The following is a 24,978-nucleotide window of genomic DNA, read 5'->3' as shown; positions in this document are numbered from 1 at the left end:
CGAAGGAGAAGGCGTAGCTATAACCAAATAGCCATTTTTTTGTTTTTCAATTGCACGGGCCAAAAACCGAGGGCACTCATGGGTAAGGGTGTAGGGTTTGGGGCGGTCTTTCAACCTTGGATGTTTGACTATTGATCTACTAAACAGATATCAGATTGCCTTGTGATTTTTATTCTTGATATTCAAGAGTGGATGGTTAAATTATTTACAAGACGTTGAACGATACAAAAACCTGAGGTTGAACGGGTGGGTGTTCACTAGACCTTGTATATATTTATGCGCGTTCCGGCTGGACTGATTGACTGGCGTGAGCATAAGCACGTGTTATTGAACTCGACTGTAGGAGAAGATTTCACAACACTGCAGGTACCAGAAGTTTCTCAAACAAGACTTGGGCGAAGTTTACGTGAAAAGTTTCTACAGTGTCAAATAAAACTAATAACACCTCAAGCAGGTACAATACACTACACTGTTGTGTTTTGACAAATGAGTTTCCTGCTTTTGGAAAGTAGTTAATATTTTATTTCAAGTAGTCTTTGGCACTGGTTACTTCTTCGCGAGCGACATGTTCGCTTTTTACGTTGGTTGAATTTACGAGGAAATGATCGTTGATTTGCTTTTAAACGAAGTGATGGAATGAGAGATGATTGACTGTTGCCAGCAGTTGGCAGAGAGGAAGGAGTATTACAAGCGTCGTCGAGTAAAGTAAACGACTGTGCTCTCGTCAGGCAAAACTGAGAAGCGCGCAAGGCCTTGTTACTGAGAGATTTCAGAGAAGGATTGTCGTCTTGAACTTACCAATGACTGAAGGTAGATTGCTTGAATTGTATCGGGCGAAGAACAATTTATCGCTAAATTAGCAGACAGGTGTATGCACAGACTGAAATAAAACATTTCCACATGTTGCGTTCTTGAAAGCAAAAACATGAAAAACGCAAAAGAAAGTATCATCACAGCGATGGGGAAACGCATATTCATTGCAGTGTCGGTTTTAATGGTTGTAGCCGGACTTATAGGTGTGCTCTTGGAAGTACACAAGATGTCACAGGACACCAATCTTACTCTCGTCAAGCACGACATCGTCGGCGACTATGATGAGCTCTACGACGAGTATTTTCCTCGTAGCTATCATGCCACAGGACTGCTCACTCTTCCCTTCGATGATATCGTTGAGCCTTTTGAGGCGTGGTTTGCGGGGGACAGGAATATGAGTAGAATTGACTATTATTATGGTATGTATTTTTAAATGATTGAAAAATGTTTGATGAACCGTTGACTTGTAAAACCAACGATTACGACTTAAAAAAAATAACTTTATTTTACCCGTCTTATGATTATATTTTGGTTTTACTTTTGGTTGTTTTGCGGGTAATCTACAGTATTTATGCTCTCAATTAGAATCAGTATTTTGATAAGATTTATTCCGCTATCATCAGCTCTTTACACCATAACATCAGTATGCAAATTCTCCATACTACCATACATTCCTGAGGTTATGTCAAGGAGTATTTGCTTAACAAATGAGTGAAGAGAGAACAGATGAAACGATGAATCGGTTACAAATAGTTAAAAAGAAAGGAACAGAAGGCTTTACTGATATCTCCGACCTCAAATTGTCTTAAACCAATGCTATTTTCTTGTATGTCATTATACAAATGGAAGTTTGTCCGGGACATCTTGAAACTTGGTCCTTTCGCAGCACTTTATTCCAAAACAAGTGGTCCCCGTGGTTCCCCTGCATTGAAGTAGGTGGGGAGAGGGAAGGAAAATCTACCCCAAGGAAGCTTAACGCATATCGCGATCAATAGGAAAGTCTCAGCAGAGTTTTAAATTTGTTATTTGGACCTCTGTCTCTCTTACACAGACGTCACTGCTGGGGCCGGTACCTTTGCCTCAAATGTTGGAGCAGTCCTGAGAGCGGAATAAACTCATCTAATTCTAGTCTTCTATGTTTACTTTTAATTCTTTTTCACTTCTTTAGGTATGGACAAAACAATCCAACGCGGGGACCTTGGTAAGCACGGCATCTTGTTTAAAATCGTACCCATGCACTCCGAGATGAAACCTTCCAATAAGGACTTGATGAGCTGCTGGTACAAACCACTCCCAAAATGGCTTCCGCGTGCAGGACAGAGTGTCATACCAACAAATCTGTCAGAGTTTAAGGTTTGAACCGATTATCTATCCTGTAGGGTCGCCTGTGTTGTACACTTCAGAATATTTTATTTTAAGTTCACCTTGCAAAAGGCGTTAGGTGGAGTTAATTGTAACGCGTAATCTTGAAGCAAGATGATGATAATTTTTTGTGGGAAGTCGTAGTAGCATGAGGGGATGGCAGAGTCTTCACTTGTACCACAATGGGTTTCGATGGATTATTACTCTGTTCCTATGCTGAGTATCTCTGAGTTTGTTGCACCGCCATCACATGTCTTGCTACAAAGTCGTCGTACATTGTTTCTACACTGGCTTTAACCATTTACATCCTGACATCAGTATGGACATTCTCCATACTGTTATTTTTCGCATTTTCTAAGGTATTGACAAGGAGAATTTATTATTTCATGCAATGAAAAACCTCGAGCTTATCGAAAACTCTCAAAAGGATAGGTAGAGAAAGAAGATTTCAAGTTACAGTGATACGGTGGAATGTACAACTATTAACTCTAGTTCCTTTTTCAGTTTGTTTCCGAGGAAACGCATCGAGGACTGCCATGTCTTAAGTACGAGAGAAAATACAAACGTTATAATAAAAGCAATGTATACAGATTTTTCATAACCAAAAACACGCCTCACAGACCTTTGCGATACGAGATGGTGGGCTATGACGACATGCTGACGTCACATTACGATCACTACGTGTTGGATTACATATCATTTGAGCCTTGGAGCTTTAACAGGTCCTTGTTTAGTTTGCCGAAAAGTAAGTGTTGGATTAGAGATCATTGGGTAAAGCAGTTTTAAATTGCTTGTTTCTTAAGAAGAAACAATCGCGATAGCGTATCACAAAACGCTGAAGCAACACAGTGAGCTTCTAGGGTTCATTTCGAGCTGGCAAACGTTTTAGGCTTCAAACAGTGAGAGGGGAAGGTGGAATTGATGGTAACTTATTCGTTCTCTTTTATGGTTGAGCAGTGGCGCAAAGTGTGTAAAAAAAGTGGGGAGCTAGTTAAGTGAAACAAGAAGAGTTCGAGATAGGATCCATCCCCACCAAATAAAATTTTAGTGTATTGTTGGTCACAATTCTCAGCTGCTTTTCATATACATTCACATTCGTGGATACAAATCGACATTTTGAGAGCAGTATCCTGCCCAAACGGAACAAAATTTACAACACAGCAGCGCTGGGGGACCAGTGTTCGGACTTCCCTGTGCGACTGCAGTCTCTCGCTTTCCGGCAGTAAATATATGTGCCACCCATAAGCTGGAAGGTCGACTCATTATCTCAATAGATCAGAGTATGCACCATTTTTGTCTTTAAAGGTTAGTTAATAAGTCCTGAATACATACCATGTTTAAAATAAGATTAACATTTTCATTTTTGGAAGACTCGAGCTGCGACAAGAAAGCAAAGAAATTACGTTCACACTACTTAGCAAATCCTATGGCGGAATACATGCACTTCAAGCATCATAAAGATAGCGAGCTAGACAAGACTTACGATGACTACAAGGTAACACATGGCAAGCATTACACAACTGTGCCAGAACATGAGCGACGAAAACATATCTTCAAGCATAATCTCAGGTAATGCTATATTATAGTGACGCGTGCCGATCATGTTAGTCGATCCTTCGACGGACGCTTTTTCGCGCAGCTAGTTTTCCGGCTCATCACGAATTATCTTATAAAAATATTGGAGATCTTGCGTATCAGCTACACAAAATTATAAGAGATGACCCCTTAGAGTCGGACTAGCATCTAATTTCTCCTTACAATATCACACCTTAATCGCACATTAAGGTCACGAGAATAAAGGAAATGATCACTAGCGAAAGAAGGTGTTGATTGTTTCACAAATTCTCCTTGTAAGCGCCTTAGGAAATGTATGAAGAATACTATGGAGAATGTGCATGCTGATGTTGGGGTGGAAAGGGTTAATCATGACAGTTTATCTTCTGTTGCTTGTTCTTTGTTATTTGGCGGTGTTAAGCTTAGTTCATTTGAATTTTTGCGGATATCGCTGATTGATCCATTTTTTGTATTAATTTTGAGTAAGGTAAGCAATTCAGAATCAGAAGAAACATCTAATAGGGAGAGATTTAAGTTCTTTCATTTAACTAAGAGTGAGCTGACACTTCATGGTGGGCCGTTTTAATACTCTTTAGAAGTTCAGAAAGGAGAGGCGCACGAGTAGCCTACGTGGCAAAGGTTGACAGAAGAGGGGTGAGGACAGGGAATAGAGACGGGGGGAGGAAGGGCAGGGGTCCGTGCACGTGCTTTTGGGACATCATGACAGATTTATGTGTAGGGGAATACAAAAGCATCTACGAAGGGAACGGAAAGGAACTTTTAGTACTACTCATAAGGGTAAATTGATGACGATGATGAGAATTTTCTTTGTAGATACATTCGCTCGAAGAATCGTGAGAACCTGAAGTACAAATTAGCTCCAAATCACATGGCTGACATGACAGAAGAGGAAGTGAATTTGCACAAAGGATTACTTCACGTAAAGAAACCTAAGAAATCCAAGTCAAATACGCTAGCGTTTAACGAGTCCATTGTACTTACAAACCTCGTTCCCGATCAACTGGACTGGAGAGATTATGGTACTGAACTAGTGAATGAACAGATGTTGTGGTTATGAACTTTAGGTTCATCTCAGTCCCGTGTTCTCCTACCTTTGGCACTGAGCAATGTTCGATTGAGTGCCGGAGTTCATGCGGGATTGCATTGGGTTTTGTTTTTCTTTAATCTGTAATCGGTGTGGAAAATATACGCCACCCTCAACCAATCGGGTGCAAGCTAAGACTAAAACCAATCATATTACTTCTTTGTGATATGTATTTTTGCTTTGATTGACTGTCATGATTACTTTGGGTTTGGTTGAACGGCACTCGATCGAAATTGCTTTAAGCAGTTACTTAGCCGCCTAAGGAGGCCAAGCTAGTTGACATTCATGTAACTATGCCAAGAGAGAATCAGTGCTCATTTGTTTCCTTTGTTCATTGTTTGAAGGGTTGGTGATGGTCAGATGGTGGGTAAGGAGGGAGTTAGACTGTAGGTGAGGAGGGGGTGGTCAGGCTGTAGGTGATGCATTAAATATCCCTTACCTTTTGTCTCGGTTCTTTGTCCATCAGGTGCTGTGACTCGTGTTCACAGTCAAGGTTTGTGTGGATCATGCTGGACATTCTCTGCTCTTGGAGCGGTGGAAGGAGCTCATTTTCTGAAGGTAGCGTTTGGCAATCCTTCCGATGTTACTTTCTTTTCTATAAATTTCCTGTTTGGTATATTTCAGAATTCATCAAACGATTTTCAATTAAGAGCCGCAAGCAATTCCGAAATGTACTATCCTAAGCCTCCCCTGATATCTATCTTTGCCTTGACTGGCTGCCATTCAGTCTCTCTTTTACCTTTTGGTGGCATTTTTATGACTAAAGGACCTAGCGATCAAAATTCACTCCGACACAAGCATAAGCGCAATATAACTTGAGCAGAAGTCTGACATGTGGATGCGTAACTTGCCGCGTTTAGCGATTGTTAAGTACTTTCTCGTACACGGCTATTAAAACTGAGGAAACTGTGTTACGTGAGGGTTTTGGTTTATTTCAGTTTGCTTTTCCTTCTTCTTTGACCAGACAGGAGAACTCCTCGAACTCTCAAACCAACAATTGATTGACTGCTCGTGGCCTGCAGGGAATCACGGGTGTCGTGGAGGATTCCAGGACAGGACTCTAAGATGGGTGAAAAGCAATGGAGTGGCTTCCAGGCGAGATTATGGTCCATACCTAGCACAGGTGAGGTGACATCCAGCGCAAGCGAAACCTTGATTGCGAACAGCTTTCTCTCTTAGCTATATAGCCAATTTTATTCTAAATGTTATGGTCGAGGAATTTGTTGCCATTTCTGCATGCCTTCATTCTTACCTTACCGATAGCATCGTGAGGTTTCATAACGATCGGCTTTTACCTCTCTCTAAAGGAAGGCCTAGTGTGATAGTCAGAACCAGAGATCGTACAACATAAACGTAGGCTGATACAGGGCGAGCCACCGATAACGGGAAAATACAAAAGGGCCTTACTAGTTTTAAGAGTGGTAGAGGCGTTGGCCGCAGAAAGGCATGGGGCGAAAGCTAGGGAAAAAATAGTGACAGGCAGATTGGGGAGGGAAGAGAAGGGCTCGTTACCTTTTTTCGCTCGCTCTCGTCCTGTGCTCTTGCGCTGCTCACGCTTCGCTTACGTTTTCTAGCGCTTAAATTAAAAGGAGACGAAAAGGCTTGTTACGCGAGTTAGCTGGACTCTAGATCAAGACTTCCACTTCGAATTAATTCCGAGTCATTGTGTTTTTTATGCGTAAGACTCTGTACTCTTACAGTTGCCTCTCCTCCCCCCCCCCCTCCCAACTGTAAATGCGAATTGTCACAGCAAATCGATCACACCGCCGAGGGAAACTTTTTGCGGGATTTTTTAATCTGTTCAGGGAAGGGGTGGGAGGGGGGGAGGGGGAGTTGCAGTATACATACTCATTTATTGTCTTAGAAAACAGGCACTAGACCCGGCAGAACATTTGACTCGGGTGCAGTCTTCTCGGTTCTAGTCCCTTAATAGTTTTAACATTCTTTGCAGGAAGGTTACTGTCATTGCGGCAAGTCAGATAACTGCTCCTTCACTCACATCAGTGGGTTTTCTAAAGTAAAGAAAAACAATTCTGACGCACTGAAGGTCGCCTTGGTCACTCACGGTCCCATTGTGTCCTCGATAAACTCGGACCAAAAGACATTTAGGTTTTACAGCCATGGAATTTACGATGATCCAAAATGTGGTGAGTTTTAAAATGCCATTCTTGTTGCACTGAATTGACATGGCCTTTTTTTTAAGTAACGGTTATGTGGCAACTACTTTCTCAGCTTGAATGAGATGACATTCCAAATTAGATCTCTTACAAATGAATTAGCAGACTTTGTTTATTCAGTTTCAACTGTATTTTGTTAAACTAGCGGTTGATAAACTTTAAGGTTACATCTCGAGGTATCAAGTGAATAACATAAAAAATCATTGCGCGTCGGTTAAAGTCCCTCCACAGGAAGCTGATCTTAAAAGTGAAAAGGGTTGAACAGGGCCTCATGTTTCAAAACTTGTATCTGAAAGGTCAACCTGCTGCTCGAAATATTGCTTAGAGGATGTGGTTATCAACTAAGAGGAACAAAATTACCTTAAAGATTAAACGAATTATTCAGAGCAAATTTGACGTTAAAAGGGTCTGTCTGATCTGATCAGTTTTGCGCATGCTTGAATTGGCACTCGATGGTTACACCGATGTTCCAATCTTGTCCCTAGAGGTCACGCTCCCCTAATCCCTGCGGTCCTCGTTTCCTGCTCGTAAGGGGTTAGGGAAACGTGACCTCTGCGAACGAGATTGCTGATGTTCTAATTCACTAATTGGTTGTTGTTTTTTTTTTTTAGTAAACGCTGTACGTGTCGCGAAACCTTATTTATTCAAACTGCTCTCTCAAATTCATTTCTTGTAACCCAAGGGCTGGGAGAAAAGTCTAGATAACACAACGATTCTATAGGTTTTCTTTAGTATCTCTCTTTTGTTGATAGGAAAAAAGACGAATCATGCTGTATTGACAGTGGGTTATAGTGTCGACAATAACGTTCCGTACTGGATCATTAAAAACTCTTGGGGACACCTGTGGGGAGATGATGGTTACATTAACATAGCCATGAATCATGACAGATGCGGACTGACGAATGGACCTTTACTGGCTATCAAAAAAGATCCATCCATCGCCGAGTTTCCGCTGAAAACACTAAATAAGGTTCCTAGACAGAGCATAACGTTTTATTCCGAGGAGGAATTGAGCATTATTCCATTCTAGGCAACACGGAAAGTCTTCGGTACATCAATGTGCGGGAGCTTAGAACACAAGGACTTTCCACCCACAACCAACGAGCAGATACAAGGAATAAACGAAGCCTGACATAATCAAGTTTGGCCTGGCGAGAGTGGAAGGATCTAAGCGGGAGAATGTGGTTTCCCTCCGGTAAAGTAGTGGATGCCCCTTCCCGCCGGTTGGGCACTAGTGATGACAACTTCTTGATAACGTCATACTTTCCGGGTGGTTAAGCCGGCCGAGTCAGTACCTTTCGACGGCTCAGCAAAAAAATCCGTTGCTATGTAGGAAAAGTTAAGGAGAAATAAATGCTATCGGTATAACTTTTCTAAAAAGGGAATGATAGGCTGTCATACGGAGCAGGACAACAGACTGATCACAAAATTATTTTGTGCGGGTTGCCCGTTGCATAGATGAAAATTAAAATGGCTTTTGAGGCCAGCCTGGGCGGTCTAGACATACTGTCAGTTAAAGGGCTTTAACACTCGAGGTGGGGTAACTTAGGTGGGGTAAGTTTTTCCTTAGGTAGTACAACAGTTTTTCTAATTTTCACAAAGCAATGTTTCTGTAATTTATTAAGTGTGGTTGACAAAGAAACAGTTAACCTCTTTATGTTGATGATTGTGATTCTCTCGTCTGGCTCAAACGTTGATGATGACAAAGAATGCACGCCGGTGGATTTGGGTGCGATTTTGGTGTCATATATAGACATCTCAAGATTGATTTGTAATGTTCGTGCACAACTTGTGATATTCCGTATTAGCGTGCCCTTCTTTTTTCGATCTTCAGATGGAATGTCAGATTAAATACATCTGACCTTCGTGGTTAAACCAGGAGCCCGTTTCTCGAAAAATCCGGTAGTTACCGGTTCCGTTAAGTTTTTTAGTTGTTTGCTGCGTTTACACACAAGATCGAGATTTTAATAGTTTCGAAATTCCAACAGTAAAAGTATCAGGAAACGAAACAAATTGAAAGGTTTTTGAACTGGGACCTGCCCTGTTATTCCTTAGAATCAAATTTTCAAATGTAGGCCGGGCTCGATAAATAGGCGCCAGAACCGCTCAATTTCTAAAACCAACTGTTAACCCTTTCACTCCCCAAGATCTCATTTGTAATTCTCCTTACTGTCTGCCATACAATTCTTATGATGTTACTTTGGAGAATTTGGTATTGGATCAACTAATAATCCCCTAATCTATATTTCTATTAATTCTCATCACTTGTCTGCTTGATATTGTATTGGTAATGTAAGGAGAAGATCTGTCTTGGTCACTCGTGAGAGTTAAAGGGTTAAGGAATACCTAGTATTCTCCGAATTCCCCCAAACTGTAACTGCGTAGCATATTGAATTGAAAAATGAACTAAATCGGCTGTAGCCGGTTTTAAAAAGACTAATCGTCAATTTAAGAAAATGTTTTTTTATCTGGCTCCTCGGCAAGTTCTTTAAATCGCGTTCTTGACCTCTTGTAATCAAATGGCGAAAGTTTTAAAGCTGTCACATTCAGTCTTCTTTCCACATCTACAAAATTCTGTTTTTTCATCCTCATGAATGGATAAGATTCACACGCGTCATCAAGAGTTTCGTTCATGGTTACAAAAATAGGCTCGTTAGTTAGGACTCCGCATAAGTTATCTTTCATAGCAATCTTTACAAATCCTTCTTCACCCCAAAATTTTCCCCACGAATTCTTTACTATCCAGTAAGGGGTGCCATTTTCTTCACCGTATCCAACTGCTACAACACCATGGTTTGTTTGAGTGCCTTGGAGGAAGAGAAAACCATGTTGAAGAAAAGAGTTCATAAGCGATTTTGAACTTTAAGAGTATCAACGCTTGTCTAGTAAAGGGTCCGATAGTGGCATCTTCCTGGTGTGTGAGAGAAGGGAGGGGGGGGGTGGGGGCGCCAGGGCGCCAGATTGCCATCACTTTTCCAAAATCATTCGTTTTCCTTGATAAATAGGAAGAAGGATCATATGTACCCCAACCCTCCCCCCGACCCACGGCTCTTCAATACCATCTATTGACAAAGAGTCTGTTCTATTTCCTCAGTCGTAATAACCCTCCCTCCGCTTCTTTATGAGTTAGGAAACTCTTGGCCAAAAGACAATTAGAGGAAGGTAACAGAAATAAAAAAACAAATCCCTAAAATATGTGAATGGCGTCTCTTCTTTTCCACGGCTGCGACGACAACAATTGGAAAACCTTTCCAGGCCCTGATAATGAAATTAGTGTAGACACTCCTGGAGTTTTACTCACTACAATCCTCATCATCATAAATGCCAGAGTTGTAAAACTTCAGAGTTTTTCGACTGGCGCTGATAGCTATGGACGCCGGACCAAACTTGGCCAGGCCTTGTTTCAACGCCTCTGCGTTTTTTTTCTTCACAGTCACCACTCGCTTGAATTTCACCACATCACAACCGTCCTCTTTGGCACAGTGGCAGAATCCTTCCTGTGTGTGTCACATGGGGCCATATTGTTAGACTATAAGCAGACAGGGTGCTTTTCGATCGAGTGTCGTAAATCCAAACCAAAATAACCACAACGGCAAAAAAGAAGCAAGACTTTTAAGAGCCTATAAGAACTCAAAGTAAAAACAACCTAAAGCGCGGGAAAACGTGGGCGACCAAGTCGTAATTGGTTTTAGCTTTGCATCTGATTGGTTGAAAGGACGGCGCTAGTTTTCTGGACCAATCACAGAGCGAAGCAAAGCAAAACCTAAGCAATCCCGGATTACTTTCGACATTCAATTAAAAATTTCTAAAAATTTCTCAGATATGCCATCATCAACAGTTCCAGTCGGACAGATGCAGAATAGGTTCTAAGCTTATAATGTCAGAATTAAGCGCATTTAGTAATATCAACTAAGTTAAAAAAGTAAATTGGCAACCATAAAGAGTTAAAAGGCTGACGTTTCGAGCATTAGCCCTTTGTCAGAGCGAATGACGAAGGGCTAACGCTCGAAACGTCTGCTTTTTAACTCTTTACGGTGGCCAATTTACTATTTCAACTTAGTTGATATCACCAATTACTTGTTACCCCCACCGACGCATCACCACAGTTTCTTTGGAAACTTACCCCCTTTAAGCGCATTTAGTTTATCAGTCAAACGCTCCCTCTGATTATTTAAAAACTTGAGCTGTTTTCAAATAAAAGGCGTGCTTTTCATTGAGTTCCGATAACATTTACCTCAATTCTCTCTTTCAATAAAAGATGGGCGATAGCAGAGCGCCGTGGTTTCTACTTTCTCCCTTCTTCCTGAATTTGCAGGATTCGCTCGTAAAAGCACAACACATCACCATACTGACCTGAGCAAGATACCTGCCATAGCTGCTGCTGGAGGCTACCCCGTGTTTCTTGGCCCAGACAAGAGCTTTCCATGAGTAACCTCCTCGACAACCACTGTTACCAAATCCCCAGCTGCAGTCCATGAGTTGCTGTTCTGACACATCTAGGAGTTTCCCGGTCTATAGTGTCAAGAAATGGTTCTTAGTTACAAATTTTAAAATGTGCTATGAAAACTCCACTGGAACATCGTATATATTGATGTATTCACGGCGTAAGAACTGTAAGGTTCCCAAGGACTGGTCTCACCACTAACATTGCCTCGTTTCGGTTTCCTTCGGCGGTCACCAAGCTCCCCAGTTATTGCACTCGGCAAACAAGCTTGTCATGTAATAACGCCAGGTAGAGGGTAAGGTATGTGCTTTTCTGGTAATTTTCATTTTATACCGTTATGCTTGGCTACAGTGAATGTTGAAAGACATAGTGTTCCCCCTCCTTTAGAAAAATTGTTAAATATCACGACCTGTAACAGTTGATCGTTGTTTTGTCGTGGTGTTACCCTGAGGGGTTAAACATGGGAGTTACCATTGTAATTTCTTCGTTTAGTCTCAACTACAATACAATTTTTGGACTACTTCCTCTTACTTCGATATGTTTGTGCGCTCTTGAGTACCAGAAGATAAGAAAATGTAATCTCGATCTCGTGAATATTATATTTTGTTATTGTTGTTGAGTGACCCGTTGACCCTTAATAGTGACTAGCATCTAATTTTTCCTTACAATATCACCACGGAATCGCAAATTACAGGTCACGAGAATAAAGGAAATGATCATCAACTAAAGAGGCTCTTGACTGTTAAACAAATTTCCCTTGTTAGCACCTTAGGAAATGTGTAGAGAACAGTATGGAGAGTATGCAAAGCAACGTAGCTAGGGGTGTAAAGAGCTTAATTAACGTGCATTATAAAGAGTTACAAATTCACCTGGATTGCATAAGCTCCCTCTATTGGTCCAGTGGAGGAAAAGGTCCAACATGAACCACATAGGCCTTGAGCCTTGGCAGGGGTCACTGCACCTGAAAAATATCTTTTGTTAGTTGAGAACCGCCTAGATGGTTCAGTTTAAGTTCTTGATTCAACTAAGCTATATCTTTTAGTCAGTACATGTGCTAGGATTGGTCAATTTCAGAACCAGATGATAATTTGAGAACATAAAAGATGAACGATAGACCGTGTAAATTCATCGTGTCTTTAAATTTGACAACAAATGAACAGAAAATCAAGATGTTAAGTGACAGTTATATTTCGGTATAAACTATACCATCATCAAAATCTGATTTATCTTAGTTCTGTAGTCTGTGCTTTTAGTTATGAGTTTACGAAGGAAAAGGCACATTTAAGTCCTTTAAAATTATCCCCTTATGCTCCGCAACTGGAATTTCATTTAACTTGAAATGACTGAAATGGGTGATGCTGGCCCTTCTGTTAACTGATATCCAAAATCAAGAGTGTACCATTCATGAAACAATTGGTGACTAACCTACAGCTTAAACATCGCCATTTCATCATTGTGATGTCATTTTGCTCTCAGACTACTAAAGCCATGCATCAGTTCTGTTCTGGTATTCAGTTCTGTTCAGTTCAGTTCAGTTCAGTTCAGTTCAGTTCTGTTCAGTTCTGTTTTTTGACATTCCATCGAAAATGCTCTACCTAAACACTCGCAGCATTTTTACTAAAAAGACATACCATATTCACGCCAGTCGAGACACTTGGGAAGCGGTGTATTAGGAGTATTAAATCTTGCCTCTGGTATTTCCTGTTTCTTGAGTCCCTCGTCACCACCCCCGCCGGGATCAATTAACAGACCTTTGTACATTTCAAACTCGTCGTCTGTGACGTCGCTTAGTTCATTTGGCGCCAACGTGAAGTTCAACGCGGCTCTGTTCTTTGAGCTTATAAACCTGAGATAAAAAGTAAAGGAAAGGGGCATGTTTTTGTTTCTTTATTATCACACAGGACAAAAAAAATACAGAAAATGAAAATAATTTATTAAAGAGAGTGTCCACAAAGGACGTTGTACATGTCCACATCGTGCTATTTAACTCTCCATACTATTATCTAAATATTTATAAAGTGCTGACAAGGAGAATTTGTTAAACATTCCTTTAGTTGGTGATCATTTCCTTTATTCTCATGACCTTAATGTTTGAGTCATGGGTGATATTGTAAGGAGAAATTCGATGCTAATCACTCTTAGGGGTCAAAGTATCTGATGCGAAAGGCTTCTCACACGAGATGTAGCTTATGGCCAACAACTTAAGTTCTCCTTTGCTCAGTTAGTAGAGCATGGTGCAGTTTGATACTAATCCACTTGGAACGATCGCACTTTTTCTGTGTCGCAAGATCGTGACAGAAGTTAAACATGGTGCTATGTTTCTATGTTTACCTATTGATGAAAATTTAACGATGGAAATACCATAAACACCATTACGGAGCACTCATGGCAAACGTAATCAAACTCGACGGTAGTAGCATCCGGCGCATCCGGCTCCAGTGTCCATATCATCCGATTGTTTAGTTAGTATCGCGCGCAGCGTCAGATTCCGGCTTTTTGATCCGGATCGTTACGTTACTAACTCGCGGATCCATTGATTGCAGTCGATCAGATTGTTACGCTAGTATCTCACGAATCTTTAGATTGTAGTTGATCAGATTGTTACGTGAGAATCTCGTGCATCTTTCGATTGTAGTTGATCAGATTGTTACTTAAGTATCTCACGAATCTTTAGATTGTAGTTGATCAGATTGCTACATTAGTATCTCGCGAATCTTTAGATTATAGTCGACCGGATTGTTACGTTAGTTGCCCTCGCGCATCTTTGGAATGTAGTTGATCATATTGTTACGCTAGTCTGTTTCGTGTATCTTTAGATTGTAGATGATCAGATTGTAACGCAAGTATATTTGTAGTTGATCAGATTGTTACATTAGTCTCTCTCGCGCGCATCTTTAGAATGTTGTTGATCAGATTATTACGTTAGTCTCTCTCGTACATCTTTGGAATGTAATTGATCTGATCGTTATTTAATTATGTTACCATCATGCACATCTTTAGATTGTAGATGGTAAGATTGTTACGTAAGATAGAATAAATATATGAAAATCATATATTTTGAACTGCGGTATTTGATACGTATGATGGACGATCCTCGCAGTAGATAGCGCTATTTGAGCAATAGCGAAATTCAGACCTGAAAAAAATCAGGCCTGTACGGGACTCGAACCACTGACCTCTGCGATACTAGTGCAGCGCTCTAACCAATTGAGCTAACAAGCCAACTGAGAGCAGGCCGTTAAGTTGATTCGTAATGAACCCGTGAAAGTGATAAATGAGATAGAATAAATATATGAAAATCATATATTTTGAATATATTTTGTTGAAAATATATGATTTTCATATATTTATTCTATCTCATTTATCACTTTCACGGGTTCATTACGAATCAACTTAAACGGCCTGCTCTCAGTTGGCTTGTTAGCTCAATTGGTTAGAGCGCTGCACTAGTATCGCAGAGGTCAGTGGTTCGAGTCCCGTACAGGCCTGATTTTTTTCAGGTCTGAATTTCGCTATTGCTCAAATAGCGCTATCTACTGCGAGGATCGTCCATCATACGTATTGTTACGTAAGCCTGTCGCGCGCATCTTTAGGTTGTAGCTGATTAGATTGTTAAGTTAGTCTATCTCGCTCATCCTAAGATTGTAGTTGATCAGATTGTTGCGTTAGTCTCTCTCGCGCGCATCTTAAGATTGTTGTTGATCAGATTGGCACGTCAGTCTTTCTCCCACAACTCTAGATTGTGGTTGATTAGATCGTAACGTTAGCATCTTGTGCATCTCTACATCGCACTTGATCACATCGTAATGTGAGCCTCTCTTGCGCGCATTTTTAGATTGTAGTTGATCAGATTGTTACGTTAGTTCTCTTGCGCATCTTAAGATTGTAGTTGATCAGATTGTTACGTTAGTATCATGCGCATTTTTAGATTGTAGTTAATCAGATTGATACGTTAGTCTCTCTCTCGTCTTTAGATTGTAGTTAATCAGATTGATATGTTAGTCTCTCTCGCGCATTCTTAGATTGTAGTTAATCAGATTGATACGTTAGTCTCTCTCGCGCATTTTTAAATTGTAGTTAATCAGATTGATACGTTAGTCTCTCTCTCGCGCATCTTTAGATTGTTTTTGATCAGATTGTTACGTTAGTATAACGCGCATCTTTAGATTGTTTTTGATCAGATTGTTACGTTAGTATCACGCGCATCTTTAGATTGTAGTTAATCAGATTGTTACGTTAGTCTCTCGTGCGCATCCTAAGATTGTAGTTGATCAGATTGTAACGTAATTACATTTATATCTTTAGAATTCAGTTGACCAGATTGTTATGTTAATCTCTCTCTCGCGCATCTAAAGATTGTTGTTGATCAGATTATTACGTTAGTCCCTCTCTCGCGCATCTTAAGATTGTTGGTGATCAGATTATTACGTTAGTCCCTCTCTCGCGCGCATCTTAAGATTGTTGGTGATCGGGTTGTTACGGTAGTCTCTCCCACGCGCATCTTTAGATTTAGTTGATCAGATTGTTTCGTTTTAGTCTCTCTCTCGCGCATCATTAGATTGTAGTTGATCAGATTGTAACGTTGGTATATTTGCTTCGTTAGATTGTTGTTGACCAGATTGTTGTGTTAGTCTCTCTCACGTGCATCTTTAGAATGTAGTTGATCAGATTGTTACGTCAGTCGCTCTCGCGCATCTTTAGAATGTAGTTGATCAGATTGTTACGTTAGTCTCTTACGTGCACCTTTAGATTGTCGATGATTAAATTGTTATGTTAGTTTTTCTGGCGCGCATCTTTAGATTTTAGTTGATCGCATTGTTACGTTAGTCGCTCTCGCGCATATTTAAAGTATTTAGTTGATCAGATTGTTACGTTAGTCCTTCTCTCACGCACCCTTAGATTGTGGCTGATCAGATTGTTGCGTTAGTATCTCCCGCAACTTTACATTGTAGTTAATCAGATTGTTACGTTAGTCCTTCTCTCGTGCATCTTTAGATTGTGGTTTATCAGATTGTAACATTAGTATCACGTGCATCTGAGGATTTTAGTTGATCAGATTGTTACGTTAGTCTCTCTCATACGCATCTTTAGAATGTAGTTGATCAGCTTGTTACGTGAGTCCTTCTCTCGCGCACATTTACATTGTGGTTGACAGATTGTTACGTTGGTATCACGTGCATCTTTAGATTGTGGTTCATGAGATTGTTACGTTAGTCCTTCTCTCGCGCATCTTTAGATTGCGGTTGATCAGATTGTAACGTTAGTATCACGTGCGTCCTTAGATTTGAGTTGTTCAGATTGTTGCGTTAGTCTCTCTCGCGTGCATCTTTAGATTGCAGTTGATCAGATTGTTATGTTAGTCTGTTTCGTGTATCTTTAAGTTGCAGTTGATCAGATTGTTACGTTAGTCTATCTCGTGCATCTTAGGAATGTAGTTGAACAGATTGTTACATCACTATCACATGCATCTTTAGATCGTAGATGATCAGATTGTTATGTTAGTCTCTCTCGCGCGCATCTTTAGATTGTAGTTGATCAGATTATTGCGTTAGTCTCTCTTGCACTTATCTTTAGATTGTAGGTGATCAGATTATTATGTTAGTCTCTCTCGTACTTATCTTTAGATTATAGTCGATCAGATTGTTGCGTTACTGAGTTTATCTCGCAACGTTAGATTGTAAGAGATCAGATAGTTATGTTAGTCTCTCTTGCGCGCATCTTTAGATTGTAGTTGATCAGATTGTTACGTTACTGAGTTTATCTCGCAGCGTTAGATTGTAAGAGATCAGATTGTTATGTTAGTCTCTCTCGTACTTATCTTTAGATTATAGTCGATCAGATTGTTGCGTTACTGAGTTTATCTCGCAACGTTAGATTGTAAGAGATCAGATAGTTATGTTAGTCTCTCTTGCGCGCATCTTTAGATTGTAGTTGATCAGATTGTTACGTTAGTCTCTCTCGCACTTATTTTTAGATTGTAATTGGTCAGATTGTTACGTTATGAATAAAGGCTGATAGTTTCTAAAGAAACTGTTTGGGGCTGCGTCGGTGGGGGTAACGAAATAATTTGGATGTATCAGCAAAGTTGAAAAGGTAAATTGGCCACCGAAACGATTATAAAAGCTGACGTTTCGAGCGTTAGCCCTTCGTCGGAGCGAATAGAGAAATTGTGGGTTGCGTGTGCTTTTAAAGGCAGAAAATGGAGCTACGTTATTGGTGGGAACATGGCAACGAGAAAAACACGAATAAATTAGTGGAATAAAAAGCGTTCGTTGATCCCTGTAGGGATTTAGACTGCCGGTTTGAAAGATGAGCTTTTGTTCAAGAGTTTTACGGCTTTCCGTGCTACCTAAGTGTAAGGAAAGACCGCAGACTGCCATATGTTGCTTAGAATGATTAGGTAAATTAAAGTGTCTAGCGACTGGTCTCGATGTGTCCTTGTCATTCTTTTCCACGCCGTGAAGGTGTTCTCGGAATCGGTCACCTAGTCTTCTGCCTGTTTCGCCGATGTATGTCTTTTTGCAATAAGTGCAAGTTATGCAATAGATTACATTGGCGGAGGTGCACGTGAAGTGATTGGTGATCTTAATGGATCGTTTGGGTCCCGATATTTTATCAGTGTTGTGAATAAAAGGACACGTTTTGCATCGTGCACGAGTGCATTTGAAAGTGCCTGGTTGGTCATCAGTCTTGAAAGAACTTCTGACCAAAAAACTGCCTATGTTTTTGTCGCGTTTGAATGAAATGAGCGGAGGCTTCGAAATGATAGCGCTTGTCTCTGGATTGTTTTGAAGTAATTTATTCGTGTTTTTCTCGTTGCCATGTTCCCACCAATAACGTAGCTCCATTTTCTGCCTTTAAAAGCACACAAAGGGCTAAGGCTTGAAACGTCAGCTTTTGTAATCGTTACGGTGGCCAATTTACCATTTCAACTTTGTTGATATATTCAAATTAGATTGTTACGCTAATTTATCTCGCAACGTTAGATTGTAAGTGATCAGATTGTTATGTTAGCTTTAGATTGTAGTTGATCATATTGTTACGTTAGTTTATCTCGCAACGTTAGATTGTAAGCGATCAGATTGTTATGTTAGTTTCTCATGCGCGCATCTTTAGACTGTAGTTGATCAGATTGTTACGTTAGTTCTTCTCTTGCGCATCTTAAGATTGTAGTTGATCAGATTGTTACGTTAGTTTATCTCGCACTTATCTTTAGACGGTAGTTGGTCAGATTGTTACGTTAGTCTCTCTTGCGCGCATCTTTAGATTGTAGCTGATGAGATTGTTACGTTAGTATCTCGTGCATCTTTACAGTATTGTTGATGGGATTGTTATGTTAGTGTCTTGCGTATAATAGATTATAGTTGATCAGATTGTTACGTCAGTATCTTGGGTATCTTTTCAATGTAGTAGAACATATTGTCTCTTTAGTATCTCCCATACCATCAGATTGGAATCGGTGGGGCCCTTATCTAAGTTTCTCTTGCATCTTTTAATTGCGATGCAATTGATTGCATTGTTATTCTGTTGATGCGTTGGTTTTTCTTTTTTGATATTCAGACAGTTAGAAAAGGTCCCATGAAGTTGCGATTTCGAAAGCAAAGCAAATTTATTTACCTATTATCATGTTTTTTTTTTTTACAAAGAAAAGCTGTTGTGTTCTGTAGGCGACAATTGCGATTTACTTTTCTTCTTTTAAAAAGTTTTTATGATAAAGAGGCTATTAGAAGTGTTCATTTTAAAAAACCTAAAGGCAGGTTTTATTTAAGATAATTTTCTTGAAATTATATAACAGGTCTATGAAAGAAAACTCTAAACTGACCTCATGTTATGTCGAAAGATGTGTTTTCTCTGTTCGTGTTCTGTAGGATCGTCGTAAGATTTGCTGTGTGTTCTCTTAAATTCCTCAAACATTTGCTCCACTTCCCCGTCTTCAAAGTTTTCATGCATAAATTCTGCCATGGGGTTAAAGTGGTATCTTGATTTCATCTTTTGAATCTTCTTTTTGCAGGAGGCTCCTTTTTGTTGAGAAAAATGTTAACAAATAAACATAAAAACAGGTGAAAGGAGGGGCTTCGTTAAAAGGAATGATAGGAGTCGAAACGTTTTTAGATGTCGTATCATCCTTATTGAGATTTCCACGTAGGTCCTGTTTGCGTGCAAAAGTTCTGAATTAGATCTGCCTGGATTAGTGTCTTCTTCGTGTACAATACAATGAGATATTTCTCTTAAGATCAGAAGAGGTATATATTCCAATCCTTATTACAGTGGCTTTAGTTAAGCCATTTATTTCTAAATTTCAGCTAAAATGGATGTCTGGCTCTTTGTATGTATCTTTGTTCTCTGTAAAAGTGTGCGGTATTGTTCTGCCGATGAGTTGGGATGTAACGGGGGGGGATGTAACATGAAACGGGGTGGGGAGGTCATTGCAGCAATAAATGAGGAAGGTCATCTCGGGCCGGATTCTTTCGTTTCGCTCAATTGAGCTTTCTGATTGGTTTACATTTCTCAGGCCATCCCCTCAATCAATCAGATCCAGAACTTAAACCAATCGCGGTTTGATTAAGCGCGTTTTCTTCTGCTTCCGCCATTTTGCTTGATTTTATGATTTGAATTTTTTTATGGGGTCCTTGAAGTTCTTACGTTTGATTCAATTGATTGTTGTGATTTCTTTGGTTTTGTGGTTTTTAATCCTTTAAATCCTTAGAGTGACTAGCATCTATTGTCTCCATACAGCAATACTGCTGAATTATGGCTTCAGATTATGAGAATAAAGAAAATGATCGCAAGCTCAAGGAGCTCCTGATTGTTAAACAAATTCTCCTTGTAAGAACCATAGGAATTGTTTGGAGAATTTGCATACCGATCTTAGTGTGTGAAAGGGTAATGGTAGTAAGAATGAAATCTTTGGAAGTAACCAAAGGAGGTTATCCCATTGGTCGGGTATCCCATTAGCCCTTGCCGTTATTATCGACGAGAAGGTGTCACACTGCATCGAATTCGAGTGCACGCTCTGGAAAGTCGACTGAATTTTAAACGGCTGTTTGTCCTTATTCAGGAGCACGAAAGGTGATTTGAACGGTTTTATGTATTCTTGTAACAGTTAAGTTGACTTTAGTAGTTTAGTACTTGAACTTGCTCTTCTCTAAATGGAAAAAAAACGCCTTTGTTATGAGTGGTATGCACGACTGAGTGGCTTTGTTTATGTGCTTTACTCTAACGCTTGATCGATATTTGCATGTTGTGCTATTATTGGTGGGTACTTCAGCATATTATTCCGCCTGGTGGTGCCTGAATAATGGCACTTTTCAATATTAGCGAAGGTCCCCTTAAGTCCCCAAATTTTGTAGGAATGTGTGGCCGTTGAAAATTGCTTACATTGGCGCCAAAATTTTGACATCTTTCCTCGACTGGTGTATCACCCGGCCCGCTTTTGATCGATCAATAGCCTTTGCTACCTGTATTAAATGCCCCTTTTAGTACATCTGTGTAAAGGTTTGCTCCCGAATTAAGATTAGTATCTTGTGATGGAGTGTTTTCTTTATTTCTTTTGGTAACTCGAGTCGCTTGCCACGTTTTCAGAAGGCTGGCTTTTCACGGCGATTTTTCCTTTCGTCGGGTAACAACTGCAATATTACAATTTGAGACTTGTAAGTCTAGCCAGGGCATTTCTGGGATGTTTTCTCCTTCACATTCGTCATATGGTCGAATATCCGAAGCGGCAAGAGACCGATTTTCGACGCAATCGAATTCGAAGATTATAATCCCTGAACGTCTTCGATCTTTGCTTTCATCCTCTAGCTGTTTGGGTATATTGAAAGAATATCACATTGAGAAGCCTGGAAGTCTCGGACAACAAGCCAAATTGGAAAGTTTGATGTAAGTCTGACTATCCAAATCCAAGCAGTTGACATAAATTATTGGCGAACGCGAGAGCACTTCTCTGTTGATCTCAACTACCTCCATCTCGACTGAGTGATTACGTGACTAGAGCAAATTGATCATATAGTTCGAAGCGTAGAATTGTGGGATACCTGACTAATCCTCCTTTGAAGTAACCCAGCCCGTAAATATGTCATGCGCAGTGTATCTTTACTTACCTTTTGGGATTTTCATGACATCAAAGTCAAAGTCCCATTCATGAAAGGAGAGGTAATCCACCACGTAATGATCGTAAAATGAGTGCAAAAGAGTGTCATATCCGTGCATGACATAACGTACAGGCTTGTAAGGTTTGGCTTTTGTCACATACAATGTGTAGGTGTTGTTTTTCTTGTATACGGTGGCAGTACGTTGTAGCTTATACACAGGCATCCCACTGTGGATTTCCTGGCCTATGTACTGGAACAAGAGACGATGAAGATAAGGGACTCGACCTTACATCTAAGTTCTATTCTAAGGTAGTCCTTGTTAAGCTATTTCTAGACGGGAATTAAGAGTCAAGCTTCTCAGGAATTATGCTTCAGTTTGCAAGCGTGTTGTTCATAGGGGATGTATGCCCCAGATGGCTTGATTTTTGTCTCCTCCATTAAAAAATATTAAAAAAAATAAACTTCTCATCACGTTTTTAGAATTATACCGAGTACAAAATTTTATTAAATGTCCCAGAAATTCAAATACAGACGAAGCCGTTGAAAACAACTTCGTAACTTGGCCACTCAAACATGACGTCCCAGAATTCAAGCCCACAGGCGAGAACCAATACGGATGGTTCAAAAGCAGTCACCGTTTTGGTTATCGGGTGCTCTGTTTTCATCCAACTCGCCCTCGATACGGTTTCAGAGCAGCTATTTTCTGAGTCGAAGTTTATTACATCACAGGAAAGCGGCGAGGCCGCTAAGGAAGATTCAAAATACCGACGTCCGAGTATAGTAGCGTTCGTGGTCACAGGTTATAATTGCGGAGAAAAGAATAGTTTGGTTTCTGGTGTATATGTTATTTTAACGTTTGGATCAAGACCTAAGACCTAACTGCCCAATCACGCCGTTCCATTTGCCTAGGTGTGGCACTTGCAAATCTTCTAGCCTTCGTTACAATACTCTTGTTTCTCTTTTTGCAGAGTGTCTTTCCCTGATCATGCTTTAGAAGACATTTTCAGAAAAATACGGAACAGCAGGCAGTATGAGGTATCAAGTAAACACTACATACATAACTGGGAATTATGTATGTTAGATAAAGAGACGCTTAGGTGTGTCGCTTGAGGGGTGGGGGAATGTGGGGAAGGTTTTTAGGATTATACTACGTCAAGAAAAACTAACAGCATATGACGAACTAAAACCTTGGCGTGCATTTTATTGCCAAGGCAAAGCTTAAATTTTTATTTTAAGGAACTCTAGGGTAATTTCATGTCCAGTTTGGAGGAATATGACCATATATGCTTGTCCCATAGATTTGCCTTATATGACAACAGCAACTGAGCCATAAACAAGACAAAGCGATAAAGATTTCTTAGTTTTCCAAAACGGGAGTCCCAAATGGGTAAAACATGCGGCATTCAACTCTCAACTAAGGTCTGGAAAATTGGTCAAAAGAATAGTATGTGGTTTCGATTTGGGCTGTGCCAAGAACGCTTCAGCATTTACCTTGAATTTTTTCAAGTTTTTAGGAATGACACTTTGACCCCTCTCTGGAGACCAACGAAATCCGGGCCTGTACCAGCAGCTCTGTGTGTTTTTGTCGAGATCATCTCCTTTCTTCCAGTGAGCTGGCACCAACTTAATCAAGGCCCCATACGGCATAAGGTCTCCTCTCTGAAATGTCTTGTCCATCCCTTTATGCATGGGGTAAAAAAAAAAAAAAAAACCAACAGACATGAACGGTTTAAGAGGGGAAGGAATATTGTAGTACTGTCTGAGTAATGCAGAATCTAAACAAGAAATACGTAAATAATGAACGAGGTGGCTGACAAACTTCGGTGGATCCTAACGAAATATCCCATTTTTAAGATTTTTAACTGCGCTCTGAATACCGTAATTATTTTTTCTGTATTTTTTAAAAACGAGAACATCAACTGAAAATTCGTCTCTCTCGTAGCCCGTTACTTGGGGCTACAAGGCGCAATACTTTCCATCAGTACTAGATGCGAAAAAGACTAACCGAAAACACATCATAAATCTGTGTCTCCTTTATGGCATTAAAAAATGTCACCGATGAGGATTTTATTCTATTTTTAAGGCGCATATTGCTCGCAAGAAATGGTTGAATAGACCAGTTCGGAACTCTGTTATTTTCAAAAATTTTTCAGCTGAATAACAGTCAATTCCCAAATGGTATTCACTTAACTGTGATGAAATTTTTCGAAAAACGCGAATAAACACTCAGAAAAAAAAGAATTTACTTATTTCGGGTGAAATATACCGGTACGCTGGGTCAATAAACAGTCTTAAATTGGCTCGCTGTGCATTTACTTTCTAATGTTATGGCGGACAAAGATGCTTGTTGACGGCTTTTTGTTTCGTCAGAGCCCAACGAAGTAAAGGCGCGACAGGCTTTTGTGCAACTTGCTGCCGAATTATCGATCAACAAATATTGCGCTCGGGAAAAAAACATCAAGAGCAGCACGAGGCATTATTATCAACAATGACGTATACGTGTTATTGGCCCTGAACTGAAAAGCTCCTATAAAAGTGGTCAATTAACCCATTAATCTATGTACGTTCAGTCTAGGATCCAAAAGTAAGGATCCTAAAAATTAGGGTTGACATCAAGTGCTATGGAAATGTCGTCTACATATTAACCTAATACTTTTTGTGTCAATATTTAAGAACAAATATAACCGGTTCAAATGATAAAACAATGGATCACCTGTTGGCATGTCATGTAAAACATCGTGGTGTGTCTTACCGTAGTAATAGTCGATGCGACTCATTTTATGTCGGCCACCGTACCATGCTTCGAACGGCTCAATGATCCCGTCATAAGGCAGGGAAATGATTCCCTGGGCATGGTAGAACTCGGGAAACGTGATCTTTTCTGGCAGGGATTCTTTTTCTCCTGGATGGTCATCTTGCAGTAGAGTTGCATTCTCGAACGCGATCACAGGTTCCAAAATATCCGTGAAGTCTTTGTCGGTTTCCTTCCGATCAGGGTCAAAATTGCTTTTCAGTTGGTGGATTTCTTCGAAAAAATAGTGCTGTCCATCTGTTCGGTGGTAAAATAAGACGATTGTGAATACAATCCAGAATACTGCAGCATTAGCGATGAAGTTTCCTTTACACATCGTACTTAAACACTTGAGTTATTGCATCCATAAGATTGGCGGCGAAAGTGATGTCATCCCTCAAAGCAGTTGAAAAACTGCCGGTGGGAATGGAAGTTGAGTGTTTTTTGTTGCTATCTCTGCTTAAAAGGCAATTATCGTAGGATATGAATCGTCAAGGAACCTGTTAGGAGCATTTACCAATACCAGCTGGTACCAGCAATAAACACAGGCCACGAATTCGAAGGTCAGTTAGGCTCTAAACAGACGCCCCTGGGTGACCTTGTATCTAAGTGTCAATAATGACCTACATCGTATACAGGCT

At 40.2% G+C, this 24,978-nt stretch overlaps 2 protein-coding genes across 3 annotated transcripts; one reads left to right on the top strand and one right to left on the bottom strand.

Moving 5' to 3' along the window:
- The first annotated feature begins 263 nt into the window (after nucleotides 1–263).
- Nucleotides 264–8,668, top strand: LOC111340869 (cathepsin S). The gene is made up of 9 exons (XM_022947788.2): nucleotides 264–1,232; nucleotides 1,982–2,166; nucleotides 2,680–2,920; nucleotides 3,546–3,744; nucleotides 4,564–4,769; nucleotides 5,301–5,392; nucleotides 5,799–5,957; nucleotides 6,786–6,981; nucleotides 7,764–8,668. Exons 1-9 carry the CDS (start codon nucleotides 926–928, stop codon nucleotides 8,039–8,041), a joined length of 1,863 nt encoding a protein of 620 aa, XP_022803523.2. The 5' UTR covers nucleotides 264–925; the 3' UTR covers nucleotides 8,042–8,668.
- A 256-nt stretch (nucleotides 8,669–8,924) lies between these two features.
- On the bottom strand, nucleotides 8,925–24,921 carry LOC111340868 (counting factor associated protein D). 2 transcript variants are annotated; one of them, XM_088742848.1, is made up of 9 exons: nucleotides 24,260–24,921; nucleotides 23,038–23,225; nucleotides 21,556–21,796; nucleotides 19,278–19,473; nucleotides 13,087–13,301; nucleotides 12,325–12,416; nucleotides 11,365–11,523; nucleotides 10,313–10,508; nucleotides 8,925–9,818 (listed from the first exon to the last, which is right to left on the bottom strand). In XM_088742848.1, exons 1-9 carry the CDS (start codon nucleotides 24,672–24,674, stop codon nucleotides 9,460–9,462), a joined length of 2,061 nt encoding a protein of 686 aa, XP_088598974.1. In that variant the 5' UTR covers nucleotides 24,675–24,921; the 3' UTR covers nucleotides 8,925–9,459. The 2 variants fall into 2 exon arrangements, with proteins under 2 accessions (XP_088598974.1, XP_022803521.2); XM_022947786.2 differs by having other exon boundaries at nucleotides 24,299–24,921.
- Between the last annotated feature and the right edge of the window lie 57 nt (nucleotides 24,922–24,978).

Source organism: Stylophora pistillata, chromosome 13 (genome assembly GCF_964205215.1).
Source record: "Stylophora pistillata chromosome 13, jaStyPist1.2, whole genome shotgun sequence".
Taxonomy (NCBI): domain Eukaryota; kingdom Metazoa; phylum Cnidaria; class Anthozoa; order Scleractinia; family Pocilloporidae; genus Stylophora; species Stylophora pistillata.
Note: the sequence above shows the minus strand (reverse complement) of the source record. Positions and strands in the feature narration are given on the sequence as shown.